The sequence below is a fragment of the Bactrocera oleae genome, chromosome 6 (genome assembly GCF_042242935.1).
Source record: "Bactrocera oleae isolate idBacOlea1 chromosome 6, idBacOlea1, whole genome shotgun sequence".
In the NCBI taxonomy this organism is placed as follows: Eukaryota; Metazoa; Arthropoda; class Insecta; order Diptera; family Tephritidae; genus Bactrocera; species Bactrocera oleae.
Genome location: NC_091540.1, coordinates 4,710,976 through 4,726,090, shown reverse-complemented (window position 1 = coordinate 4,726,090; position 15,115 = coordinate 4,710,976). Strand labels below are relative to the sequence as shown.

The following is a 15,115-nucleotide window of genomic DNA, read 5'->3' as shown; positions in this document are numbered from 1 at the left end:
AAAGCTTTTCATACAAGGACTTGATTCCGATCGTTTAGTTTGTATGGCAGCTATAGGCTATAGCGTTTTGATATCGCCGGTTCCAACAAATGAGTAGCTTTCTTATATGAAAAGAACGTGTGCAAAATTTCAGATCAATATCTCAAAAACAGAAACGAAACACACTAAATTGTCTTGTCTTTCTTTTCTTCTTGTATAAAACTTGAATAAAACTCACAAAGCTTCGCTTACCTTATTTGTAAACTTTCATTTTAAGTAATTTTTCAGCAACATAAATAATTTAGTATTTTGTTTTCGCTTTTAGAGCCGCATTTAAGTTTTAGTGAAACCACCAAAGTCAACTTTCCAAGTTAGATTACACTAACATTTACTTTACCTGCTGTATGTGTATGCATGCACACTTGCATGCATATGTATACTTGTTTGTGTGTGTATATCTTCTTCTTTGTGCGTGTGTAACTAACCACAAAATACACTTTTCCACTGAAATTTGCTAGCAACTAAGACAGTTTGTGTGAAATTTCTCACCGGAGACATATTTCTGCGAAGACTTACGACAGCTAATTACCCATGAGAAAGTATTCTCATTGAATGAGTTGCCAAAATACTGGAAAAACTTTTTAGTTTCAAATTTCAGCAAGTATTTAGTGTATATACCTATGCTACACACAAGGAAATACAAAAAGGAGGGTAGCTTGAGAAGTTGGTGGTTTACTTTTTAAAAATCTTACAACGTTTCTTTAGTTTTGTGTATTTTTTTCTAATCTCTTAAATTCTTCTATGAGCATGATAAACTGGAGCTGGAATTTAGATTTAGCCATTATTAAAATCTCTGAAAATCTGCAATTTTTTTTTGGTTTCTAAATCGCGTATTTTCGAAAATTACTACACATTAAGACTATGAGACGATGGCGAAAAAATGAGTGGTTCAAGAGAGCAATAAAAGCAACATAGTCACCGAAATAAAATTCCAGCCTTCCCCTTTACAGTCTTGATTGTATTTGTTATGGTTTGTTCTTTTGTATTTCGATAATCTCATGCCACAAGAGGGTCTCTGCTGATGCAGGGTGTATATATAGGTCATTTAGGGTCACATATTCATATTGAGGAATGAAATATAAACCACCAGGAGTTCAAATTTAATTTTATTTACCATTCTTCTTTACACTGATTTTCCCCTCTAAAAAAATTATTTATTCCAAGTTTAAATTACAATTGAAAGTAGAAATTTTCGCTATACATTGTTTATCTGTATTATTGATTATAACTTAGTTGTACATACACACGGTGTTATTTAATGGCAATTCTTGTAAAACTGTCTTTATTTCTTTGTGTAAATAGTTTTCTGTTATCTCCAGCCTTTCGTTAAATTCAAGCAATCCGACGCTGGTTGTGTAACGCACTGAGCTGTTGAGCTATTGAAATGCTCAAACAAAATTGAGCACAGACAAATAAAAGTATACACATACATGCTTTACTTTTTCTTCACAATGAAAAACTTTGCAGACACATTACGGCGAGATAAACGTTTTCAACGCCCGAGCAGGTGGTTCGTTTTAATGGTTTACACGAGTGATGAAGGGGTTAGTGTAATACCATACATACATGCATACTCGGATTTAAACAATAAATAAAAATTGAAAAGCCATACTGCGTGGGAGAAATGCGGAAAAATCTATAGCAGCACAGAAAAATCAAAATACTTTTAACAAATATGCGTTTTCTTTTTATAGATTACAAGATCGCATACTTAATGAAAAGCCTTTGAACTCCCACGGAATAATGAGAAAGCTTAGCTTCTGAATATGTTAAAAATTTAATGAAATTGATTGAATAGAATATTGAGTTAAGGTTATTGAGTTATTAAGATTAAGCGAATTCCCTAATTTTTATGGAAAAATTAGTGACAAAGCTTAAAAATATCGCTTTCCCTTATTAATTTAATAAAAGTGATTATATTTGAAAAAAAAACAACGTACATAACACTTATAACGAAAGAAGCATTAATCAATTACTCAGATATAAAACCAATAAAATGCACTATTTTTCTACGCAAATTCATAAAAAGAGCGGGTATTCTAACACAGCGCCATCTAGCGCAAGCTTTTGATAAAAAAATGAACTGTAAAAATAAATTAACCGAGCCAGCAGGCAGTGATGTTTTTAACTCTCTAGTATATATTCTTGCGGGAACGAATTTTACTAAATTTTTCCTGTGTACAGGGTCACCAACTTTATATACACGTAAAAAAACATATTTATGAGCAATAAGCAACTTTCAAACCCAAACTACCGACATCTCTGCAGCACGCAGCATGAAAATATGGCAAGAAATAATTAATGTCCATTCGTCAACGCATCCGGCTGATAATTAATACATATTCATGTTGTTAGAAATGTAATTGTCAGATTATTTAATTATTATCATTCTATTTTACTTTCAATTTAGTTTGTCATATTCTTATGCGCCAATTATATCGTTACATAAATCTAATAGAGCAGACTTTAAGCCAATTTGCTATAATTCTTCACTATGTTTCATTAATTTTGGCATTTTTCACTTCCTCCACTTTTTCACAAGTTTTCGAACAACACAAATTATAGCTCCAAATATTCATATACACTCTCTACCACTTTCCTGCCAATATCACCAAGGTCTCTAGTGACTCTAGCATCGGCCAAAAGTCGTATTGGCTGCAAGCCAAGTGTGTTGTGGTGTCCATTAGTGGCTTGTAACAGTTAGGAAAAACTAACCTAACAACAAGATGCTGCAACATTAAAGGCAGTCAAATGAATGAAAATTGCTGATATAAAAAAGTTGGTTTCACGAAGAGATAGAACGCGAGTAAATGAGAAAAAATGCATACATTTGAATACATGGAAAAAATTGCACGCTGCCGGTTTTATGGGTATTTTTTAAACAATTTTTAGTACACCTTTGCCACAGGGTGTGTTTTTTTTTTTTTGTAATGAAATCGCTGTTAAGTTAGTTGAAAACGTTGTATATATATGTCTATTGAATGTGCTTGTGTAATGATACTGTTTACTAGGGTGATCCAATTGTTGTTTAAAAAATATTTTTACATCTCCATTTGATCTGAATTTCAATAAACATGTAATATAGAGGAAAAAGTCTCCAACCTAAACCACAAAACACAACAAATGCACATAAATTTCTTTAGAAGCGTTACTGCAATGAAGTAACATCACAGTTCTGCACCAAGTTCAACAGCTTACAGGGGATTGAATTGAGAGTTCCAACTCAACCCAACCCCTACAGATTGTTTTTATAAGAAGACTTTACACGCCAACGCTTTGACTCAAATCACTTATTTTGAATTTTTCTTAAAACGATTTAGAATTAAAAAAGGCGAACGTATAATCAGTTTTTTTCGTCATAATCAATGTATAAGGAAGTCAAGTCCAACTGTCTTCACCTGACTGACGATATCGGATCACTATAGTACATAACTGCCATACAAACTGTATGAAAAACTTTTGTATTTGACGAGATATCTTCACAAAATTTGACGTGAGTAATTCACTAAGGCAATGGTGTAATCTCCGAAGAAATTGTTCAAATCGGACAACCATAGTCTATAGCCTTCATACAAACTGATCGATCCAAATACAGTTCTTGTATGAACAAATTTTTAACTTGACGAGATATCTTCACGAAATTTTACATAAGTAATTATCCAAGAGAATGGTGCAATCTCAATAGAAATAGTTCATATCGGACTATTATAGCATATAGCTGCCATACAAACTGACCGTTCAAAATAAAGACTAAAATCTTGTTATACCCTTCTATGCTTTAAGAAATGTAGCAGTTAACGTTTTTTGTTGTTTTGACTTTAAATCGAGCACCCTACTTACCAACTGCACACACATTAATGTATTTACATATGTATATGTATATTAACACAGGCTTATGCACTGCGCTGGTATTAAGTGCCACTATACTAGCACCCAGGTGGTGTTGCTACCTTCAACCACCACCATAGATGTAGTGTAGCGCAGGTGATTTGATTTCACTTTGTATCTGTCTGCTTGCCAGCCTCGCAAAGACTGTGCAACATAAGCAAGCACACAAAAACAAAGAGTAGTCAGCTTGAAAGCGTTGCAGCTGTAGCGAGTGAGTAGCGGCAAAGGTTGATAGGTTTTGGCTTGTCTAAAGGGTGCAAACAGATACATGCCAGGAGTGTTGATTTGCATGTCGACACATTTTTTTAATACTACCTTTTTTGATTTTAATTTTTGTTTCTTTTCTTTGTTGTTTTTTTTTCTCTTCCTCTTTTGAATGTGTGTAAAGGCGCCATGTGGCAGCAATATCTGTCTGCGATTTTTTCCAACTATCTGCCTGCCAATAACATTGCTTTTATTTTTTCCAAACACATACACACACACACAGCTCCTTTTTTTCAAACGTTTCAACACGCCAATGACTTGCTGAGGTCAGATCGACGCTTTTGCTTCATTGCGCTAATGGCGTACGCTAACGGAACATGGCAATAGCGCAGCAAGCAAAAAATACCGCCAGTGCACGCTGAGCCACATTTAATGGCCCAGAAAGTCTAAAGGATACGCAAAGCTCGCTTATCCGCTGTCATGTAACCTGTGTACTCGTAGAAAGCGTTGCAGACGATTTTCACTAGCTGACATGACCAATTTGATTGCGAGCAAAACTTTTTTTTTATTAATTTTTCTTGTAGTTCAAGCATTGTTGTTGCTTTTTGTTACTGGCATTTATCTACTTCATGTTGGCACTTTGTTGCGCTGAGTTTCTTATATATATTTTATTTTATTTTTTGTAGCCATTTGCTTTCGGCCCTTTATATTGGTTACCGATTTGTGCTTTTGTTGCACTCCCTCCCCATGTAACTACCCGCCAGTTACCGCTCATCCAAATCGCAGTTGTTGCTAGTCAGCCATTAAGTGGTCATACACTTGCTTCTCTGCTCCCTATTGTGTCCTTCGTGCTCATTTCGGTTTTTGGCTTGTATATAAAAATCAATGACCGCAACCAGCAAGTACTAGCCAAATTGCTATAAAAATATATGCGTCCATTTCGGTATAGATTTTATTGCATTTTATTTTTGCAAAACATGCGCCAAATGAGTGGTTTGTGTATTTGGCAATGTATTTTTTGGCCATTTAGCAGGTCAATTGTAAATAGCATTATTACCTTGAAAACTGTTATTACTCTGCGCGCTCTCCCTCTCTCTATAAAAATTTAGTGAAAACTAAGCTACTCTAGTGACATTATAAAATTTTATTTGCGCCTATTCAAATGAGGTCAATTTTGCGAAAGCGGCAGTTGAAGTGTCTAATGGCTACCAATTTTGGTAAAAACGTAAACTTCGGCTGCACCGAAGCTGTAATACCCTTCACAAGTGCATAAAAATATCTTATCTTGATTTTGGTCAGTCAGATTGTACAACAGCTATATGCTATAGTATTTCGATCTGAATAATATGTTCGGCGATTATAGCGCTGACTTGGGTAATAATTTATTTGGTGAATAAATTTTGTCAAATAGAAAAGTTATTTATATAAAAGCTTCCGATCTGTTTGTATGACAGCTATATTCAGGCGAGAGCTGTTTTAGGTTAAAATTGTCATCATTGAAGCAACACCTAGCAGCAAAGTTGCTCCGCGTTCTCCTAATCCGTGGCTTTATTGAGTCCACCCCGAGCCCGAAGGAATATTTTCGCTTCGCTTGAGCCAAAAGGCTCTATCATGTGTCCGTTAGGTGTAATACATGCAATGGATGGAGCCATCTTAAAACCTGCTCAAGCCTTAAAACACATTGGGAGTGGAGCATACGTTAAGTGGCCACATGCTGCCAACGCACAACTGCGAGACTAGCCTCTACGGTGGTACAAATTGCATGTAGTTCGCGCATTGCGCCGCCACTTCAGTCGAGTGCTCAACGAAGGACCTCTATGGTTACATTTGGTTTGAAAGAATGTAAGTTTTATTTTCTGTTTCCCAACTATCCATATTTCTCACTAATGCCAGCAGGCTATATAAATTGATTTGACAATATTGAAGCCGTAGTTTGATAAGCTAAGTACACAACTACTTGGCATGAACTTCGTTAAGTACACTCAAAATGCATACTCTCTCACAGGACTAAAGTCAGCGTGCTGTCTAATTTAATTAACTAACAGACATATATAATAATATGCAGTAGAAAAAAGCTAAGTCTTACCTTTTTTGCTCAACATTTTACGGCTAATTAAACAAATGCCAACTGCTCTACTGAGTTTATAACTCTTTCATGTTGCTGAAACCGGTTGCCTGTAAGCGCACTTAAATCATAAACAAACTTATTTGTAAAAGATTACATATATAATACAGTGTCTACCAATAGGTATGACGTGATTTTCACAGCTCGTGGCCAACCATTTGCATTCGCTGATTTTTCCATTAGAGAAATTACTTTTCAGATTGTCATGCAATTTATAGCGGCACTTTTATAAAATTTACAACCATCTAAATGTAAGTAAGGTTGTTTGTATATTTGAAACCCCAAAATTATGTTAAGGTCAACGAGGTGTGACGCGTTGCATACTTCTAGGCGGATGGGCATAATAAAATGCGGTCAACTAGCAGACGCTCGCCACGAATCTAATAATCTAAATGCCGAATCTACAACTTAAATATTTACAGTTAGCACTGCTAAGGCTACGCTGACATGGTCGCAGTCGCTGCTACTGTTACCATTGTTGCAAATGTGTCACTGAAGGGTGCAGCAGAAATTGAATAGAAAATTAGACTCGCTTCACTGCCATGACTATGCAAATAAAAATATTATTTTGCGCAAAAAAATATACGAAATGAAAAAGATTTTACACAAAACCAGATTTAATGGATTTTGGGTGCGGTTAAAAATACAAAAAAAAGAACTCAAAAAAAAACAATAAACGGAAAATTGCAGCAAGCAGAGCCAACTATAAATAACGGTCGCAATGCAAAAAGCTTGTAGAAAAGTTAAGCAAAATGGAATGAAAAGTAGCGTAAATGAGCGGCGTAAGACGGAAGGAGCAAAGAAAAGCTGTGGTCATAAATTTTTGTAGCTTCGTTAGGGTTTTATAAGCAAATTGCCATGGCGCATGTGATTGTCGAACTTAATGACCCATACTACTGCGCTATTTTATTAGTTTTAATGGCAGTCGAAAGCTCATTAAATAGCCGCAAATTGCCATGAGCTTGTACAAACACAAGCACATACTTTATTAATAAATAGATTTCTTATTAATTTAATGGAAAAGACACTTCGTTGTGGCTTTAATATGCTTTACAGCCACAGCCTTCTAATCCAATCAAGCCAAGGTCAGTAGTTCAAAGTCAAAAAGCGCTCATAACTCTTCTCAAATACCAATATGCCAGTTTATGGCTTCTTTAAACGCCAACCAATGCCTGATAAACTGTAATATAAAGGCTTAATCTGTGCGTGATATTCTCTTGTTGACTTAACGGCAACTTATTGCTTCTCCAACTAGTAGCTCCTGCCACTGCTTGTTTGCATGCCAAACATGCATTTTGTAGCTACATCTTTGGTGTTCGTTTTATGCGCTTATTACATGTTTTTACTACCCAAATCTATATCTTTATTCGCTCTATATCCGCTTCTTTCCTCTATGTCATCTGTTGTCTGTAATGATGACATCAAAGCAGTTTTTACTAACACTCTCGCTCTCTCTCTCTCTCTTAGTCATGCAGCACTGAATATTTACAAATATTCCGGCTGACCATCGTAAAAAAGTTTACTCTGCCCTTCTATTAACCTCTCTCGACATTGACACAAAAAACGCACCCGAAAATTGGCCTTCAAAAATTCCACAAACACATTTTTACTCTTTCACTGCTTTTTCCATCTATTTTCATCTTTATTTTTTCGGTGCTACTACCAATTTCCTCTTTATTTATTATGTTTTTTTTATATCGTAGCGCACCCATTCATATATCCTTCAAAATATGTGTGCTCGTTGTCAAATCTTTTAAATTTTTCTTTCACTTTCTCTCACTTTTCTTCCCAACAAACATTACTATGCATAAATCCCATCAAATATTCCGATTCACATCTTATCCTTTTTCACTCTCAACTACATATACGGCCTCAATTTGTTGTTGTAAATTTGTTTTTTTTTTCTTTTGCCATGTTTATGACATATTGACAGCTATCAGCAAATTTATTGCCAATAAACTTGTTTCAAACATCTATCTACATATGTATGTATTCATTCTTATAGGTATATGCATCTACAAGGGTTTTGTATTTCATTATTAATTGTATTTTACCCAAAATCTCACTCTCTCAAAAACACACATTCAACCTCTACAGCTCTTAAATTGACACTTTGTCATTGCTGTCAGTATTCAATGTCAAAGCCATCACTCTTGACTTCTTAATTCATAGCTCGTTTTATTCGTTAAAGCAGTTAGTGCTTCTGGTATGGCGATTAATTAATTAAAAGGTTATATTTCAATAGAAATTGGGTTTGTAAAGCGGGTTAATCACTTTAAGAAAACCCAGAAAATTTGAGAGTAATTATAAAATGAATGGTGTAGGCTATGTGATGGCGAGCAACCGCTGTAGGGGTTGTTAAAAAAGTTAAAGAAAAAACACTAGTCGCGTACATCATGCTAATTATTTATATATAATACATATTTTAGGGTCATCGACGTTTCCTTTTGGGTGTTACATGCTTCGTGACAAACTTAATATACCCTGTTCAGGGTATAAAAATAACCTGTAATTCAATATATGTATATATAGTATTTATAACTGGATACAGGTAAACTTAACGTTTCCTACACTGGTAGGCTGATCGTCTATTACTTTTTGTACCAAGTTATTTTAAGCATTATTATACTCCATATGGTATATAATATATAGAATGTCTTATCCAGAATCCAATTTAGAATCATGTTGTAGAATGGAGTTTATTTCACAAAGAATGGAATTTCGAAAATTTTGTTTCATTGAATACATGTTTCGAAGTTGTTAGCTAAGGATCATGCTATATATGCTGTACATCAATCTTCTAAAAAAATTCCCATATTCTCTTTCGATTTCTTATCTTTTTCAGAACGACCATTACACATTGAGTATACAGCGAATTTGGCATTATTCCTGTACAACCACTTAGACACAACCACCAATAAACCCTAGACAGAACTTGCTAAGAGCATCCTATTGAAAAAGAACGCGGAGTTATTAAACATAAAAAATTTAAATTTAATGGCATAGAGTTAATATTAGAACCATAAGTGATAAGATATATATACCAGAATTGAGTAATTAAGCATAAATGTGTGTAAATGTGGAAGAAAAGACCAAAACTATACCAAAATTGATGAATATTTGTAAAAATAAATTATTGTAAAAGTAAAAATATAATTAAATATGCGTAGGTAGGTGAAGAAAAAGCGCCTAAAGATACTTAAAATTATATTTAGGCAAAAAAAAATTATTTTAGACAATTTTTCAATATTGTTTTTGATCGAAATAGATTTTGTTATGCTCTTTTCAATGATTTTTACATATGTTACTGTAATTATTTGTTAATTTAAAAAAAAAAACTCAGATTGCTTTTTGATATATACATTATATTTTTATATATATATTTTTTGTTTCTTTTGTTTTTATACTCTATATATGACACTGTGTTTCTTATTAGTGAGTTTGATTTCACTTTCTGCTCATTTTCTGCTTTAGTTCTCATTTATAAGCTTTCGGCTTTGCTATGAGTTGACATTTTCTTTTTCTCATTTAAGCATTTTAGAAATTTGTATGTAAGTTGCCACCTTTTCTTTGCCGTTTTGGGATTTTGCATTTTTTACTTAATTTTTCGGTTTTTGAAATTTTTTTCAAAAACTTTTTTTTAAAAATATTTCGGTGTTGTGCTAGTTTTTGTTTTTAATTTTTCGAATTTTGAATTTTTTTAAAACATATTTGCAAAAGCTTATGTGAAAAAATATTTTCTTTGATTTATTTTACGAATAAACAGTTTCAAATATATATATATATAATAATAAGTAAATAGACCGAAATAAGTGAGGTTATGAGCAACCTACAATACTGAATAATTTTAGAAATTTTTCAATTAACTCTCACTTTTTTTTCTAATTTTTGGATTATGTTTTTTTTTAATTTTCTGATTTTTGAAGTTTTTTTGAAATCATATTTTAAAAATATTTCGTATATTACAATACCTATATTCGTTTTAATTGTCTGAATTTTATTTTTTTTTACATATAAATGACTATAAATATATGAATATATATGTGTATACCTATAAATATATATATATGTAAATATATCGAAATAAGTGAGGTTATGTACAAACCTACAATACTGAATAATACACAATAATATTTGAAAATACAATTATACATTAAAAACCATAAATAAATTTTATTGCATATATGTAACTACAAAAAAAGTTATATACATACATATGTATAATATAAAAAAGGTGTAAAGTAAAGCAGCATATACAGGCATACAGAAATTAAGAAAATATATATAAATTAATTTTTAAGCCATTGCTTATACAAAAAAAAAATAAAAACAAAGCACAGAAATAAAAATATATATAAATATATAAAAAATAATATAAACAAAAATGAATAAAAATAAAACTGTATTATAGTTGGTGGCATATGTATATCTACTTGCGTAGACATTGTATCTAATAAATATACAACTTTATATACTGTATGTACTATGCATTTCTAAGTGTTTAGCTAAGCTTCAAAAAGCAAAAACAAATGAAAGAATGGAATAAATATGTAAAAAACGTGCGCATAATAAATAAAAAAGAAAGACAAAGCACAAAAAATAAATAAATTAAATAAAATAAAATAAAATGGCAATACCAAAACTCATGCATGCCGGCTTGTATATTACCGTTATAAAAATCATAGCTAAGTAGTTGCAAGCATAGTAATACAAATTGAAGCAAATTAAACCAAAAAATGCTTGACAAGCATAAAAAGACAATAGCAGCATTCAACAGATATCATTTCATATTGACGCATACTTTTTTAAGCGACTGTTGAAGTTTTGAGACTATATTATATGCATACCAAATCATTGTTTTGGCTCTCACACGCTTAATAATGCATAGAAGCATATTCGAGTAGTTTGCGGCTTCTTTACAAATAGCTGGCACCACTTGGAACCGAAGAGTCCTCTCTAATTTCCTCCATATACCGTGTACCATATATATTTTTTAATGCATAATATATTTTTTCTACTGAATAATTTTTGTTATCCACACATAATCCGTGCTAATTACAATAACATTTACTACAAAATTTTGCTATGTACTAAACTTTGTACTAAAAGTGTACTAAACTTTGTACTAAAAGTGTACTAAAATGTGTACTAAAACAAGTACTAAATTATGTACTAAAATGTTTACATAGTTAAATATTTACTAAAAATGTGCTTATCAGCATTTTACGCTCTGTCATATACGGTAATGATTTGTACTAAAAATTGGTACTAAAACTTTTTCTTGGAAAATAAGTGATTCAAAAGTTTGGAGCATTTTTTATACATTTTTTAAACCCTTATGTGCTGTACTAAAATACATGCCTACTGGACCTACAGTGTTTGCATGTACTTACTATATGCCTTTATACTAAAATATTATTTTGTGTACTAAACCATTTTTATGTGCATAAATATCTGTGCCGTTAAGTTAGTACCTTTAGGTCGATCTAAAAATATTATAGTCTATACTTCAATAATATTTTTAATTATTTAATCGGAGTTTTATGGCATACTACTTTAGTCGGCAGAGTTTCCTGCTCGGCATAGTTATTTGTGTACTTATATACCAAAAATTTATGTACTAAAAATGTACCAAAAAGAACTAACAACATTTCTAATCTAAAGTCATTTCATTTACTGCTGTTGTATATATTTATATTTCAAAGCAAAAGCTTTTGGCTGCATTTATACAAAACTAAAAACGCTAGCATCAATGTGTAATTAATAAGAGACACCTATACAACTCAACAATATTTGTAAATAGCAAAATTTGTAATTACTAAGAATTCTGTATACTAACCACTCCACATACATACATACATGCATAGTACATAGTACTTTCGCTATTATAGCAGAAATACGAGTATACTCATGCAAATAGTAATAATTGCATATACATAATTCAATCTCTCAATGCTTAAGCTATATTAGGGTGGGTCGCTTTACTATATGAAGTTTTTACAAAAGCAAAAAAAAAAAAAATTAAAACAAATTATTTTGCCTGCCACGTTGCGCAAATTAAAACAGAAAAGATTTTTTTTTCAATAACAGCATATATACTATAAAGAAAACTATATATTATATCAGAAAATTTATAACATTGATTTTAGTAGCTTATTTTCATTTTTGTTCCAGCATAAATAGTATTAACTTAAAATGTATTTCAAAATGCACCACCTACAAAACTTAGATCAAAATTATTTTTCACAAAAATATTATTTAGATTAATTTCCATACATATCCAGAATTAAAAAAAAAAATCTTGCCTTTTGCAGTAAAAATATTTTTCTTTTGATATGTAGTAGTCTGTTTCGCTCTATTTTTTATTTAAATAGTTTATTTCAAATCTTGCCTTTTATTATCTTATTTATTTTGTATACATTATGTTTTTCAATTAATCTGCTTTGCGCAATTTACTTCGCTCGATTACTATAAATATTTCTAAATATTTTTTTTTTTTAACCAACCCACCCTAGTAGGTACAAATTCATAAAATCTAGAGCGTTTTATTAATTTTTCTAAACATGTATGTATGTAAGCGCAAACTAAGTAAGCTATGTTTGGATAAAATGTGTAGCTACTAAAGCCAGATAAAAGTATTTGAAAAAAATAACAATAAAGAAAAATATTTAACAAAATATGTTGAATTAAAAAGCTGATTATGTGAAAAAAATATAAAAAATTGGAATAATAAAATAAATAATTGGTAAGTATATAGGTAATTAAGAAGAAAAATACGCGTTTACTGAGAAAAGTCGTCTGGAATAAGGGACAATTAAAGATACTTAGTAAGTGCTCATTTCTATAATCATTACCACAGATTATCTTAATCCTATAGAATTGAATTTAAATTCCTCCAATCTTTTCAGTGATATTACTGGCAAATACAAAGCAGATGAACTAATCAGAGCAGGCATCACTCTACAATTAGCCTTCCGAAAAGTGGGAATTTATTTGCTTCTGGCAATTTGTAAATATTCAATCGACAAACATGTTATAAACATGAGTCTCGGTAGAGTCAATCCCTGACTTTTTCAACAAGCAGGCAGATGTGGCATGAATGGGATATGGGCCGCACATGCCGCCTTCTTAAAATTCAAGAGGAATGACATAAGAAATCTAGTAGAAGTGCTAACAGGTCACTGTCTACTTGGCAGACATGCCAGCAGACTAAGAACACTAAATAATGACTTTTGTAAAAACTGTCAGAAAGTAGAAGAATAAAGAAGACTATAAATAATCTTCTATACGAATACATATACTTTGTATAAAGAAAGCAACTGTTGGTAAAGAGTTTCTTTACAATGTTTCGGATGTTACACAGATAAAAAATTTTGTACTGATGAATTTCATCAGAAGCACAAGGTGGTCTAGAGAGAAGACAATAGAGTGAGTGATGTTTAGCCCCAGACAGCCACTCTAACTAATTACCTACCTAAGAAAACTTGTAAAATATTGAAGAGAAGAAATATACATGTATAGTTATAGTAAGTTTTTAATCAACACCTAGCCTAGTTGTGACCAGTAAAGTAAACACATATTTACTTACACTTTTGGCATAATTACTAATTCTTTATTTCGAAACATCGAAGCATATGTGCTCCCCTATACTTTTTTCAAGCTTTTTTTTACTTTACTCACTAAACTATAAAGCTCCGGTGTTGGCAATAAGCTTCGACTTTTTCACTCAAATTTGTTGTGTAATTATATTCTCTCTCCAGTGCTTGCAGGCGATGTTTTCTAAGAGTAAATGATCAATATGATGCATTCTCCTTAAAATAGCAAAAGCTTGCGCATAGTTGCTTGTTATTTGTTGTTCTGGCAATGTATGATCATTTAGGCATAAGGTTACCAGAAGCTAAATTGTAAATGGCTAAGTGATATTTTGGATACGAACTACTACTATTGGTAAAAAAAAATATCTAATGGCTTTTTTGTTTAAAATTAAACGATTTTTTATTAAAAAAATTTATGTAAACCAAAAGAATTTTTTTCTTACCTAAAACCCTTAGAAAGAAAACAGGTAATGGTATTAGTATAATAAAGTCAACTTATTAAAAAAAATGTATAGAAAAATACAGATAAAAAAATAGTAGGGTAGTTGTTTTCGGCTAAAAAATATAATACTGGTTTTTATTTAATTATAGACAACCATTATTCACGTCGGTATATGTTCTAGCTAAGGTGTAATATAGAAAGATTTTCGGAATAAAACCGCACTTTAAACGAAAAAAGCTCATAAAACGCTTTCGCGTTTAATATCACAAAAAGATTGTGCTTACATCGAACTTTCATAGAATTCAATCAATATTAATAGGCCCACCTTTTTTTTCTTCGTGGAGTCTAAATTTATAATCAGTTCACTATAAAGCAATATGGGCTTAATTTTTCTTCCAATATATACAACAGTATCGTATGTAAAAAGTTTATCGAAAGTGTTTTAGTTGTATCCATTTACAAGTAGGAGTTATTATATATTGATCAAAAATCTGTGGGACTAATATTAGTTTAACTTCACAACAAATTCCCAGAAGCTTATATGATATGTTTTTACTAATACCTCTGTAGTCAAATGCTTCGACGAAACTAAAATTCAAAAAAATTCCCCTTGTTCAGTTATAACTTTTGTTTACACTTCAAAGTTCCCCTTTACCATATGTACATATATATGAGTAGGAAAAGAAGAAACGAAAATCTAATTAAACCAACCAGCTGACTATCACAGAGCTATATAATATTTTTAAATAATAAGGTAAGATCAAAGTAAAAAACTACACATAAAATATACGAATGAAAGTACACAATGCAAACAAAATACGC

At 31.6% G+C, this 15,115-nt stretch overlaps 1 protein-coding gene across 1 annotated transcript in view; it reads left to right on the top strand.

The window, feature by feature from the left end:
* cmpy (crimpy) overlaps nucleotides 1–10,262 on the top strand; it is a 68,400-nt gene extending 58,138 nt beyond the window's left edge. Inside the window, exon 7 of the mRNA XM_036358219.2 lies at nucleotides 9,102–10,262. Coding sequence (XP_036214112.1) covers nucleotides 9,102–9,120 — 19 coding nt within the window. The 3' untranslated portion in view covers nucleotides 9,121–10,262. The remainder of the gene's footprint in view (nucleotides 1–9,101) is intronic.
* Nucleotides 10,263–15,115: the final 4,853 nt, after the last annotated feature.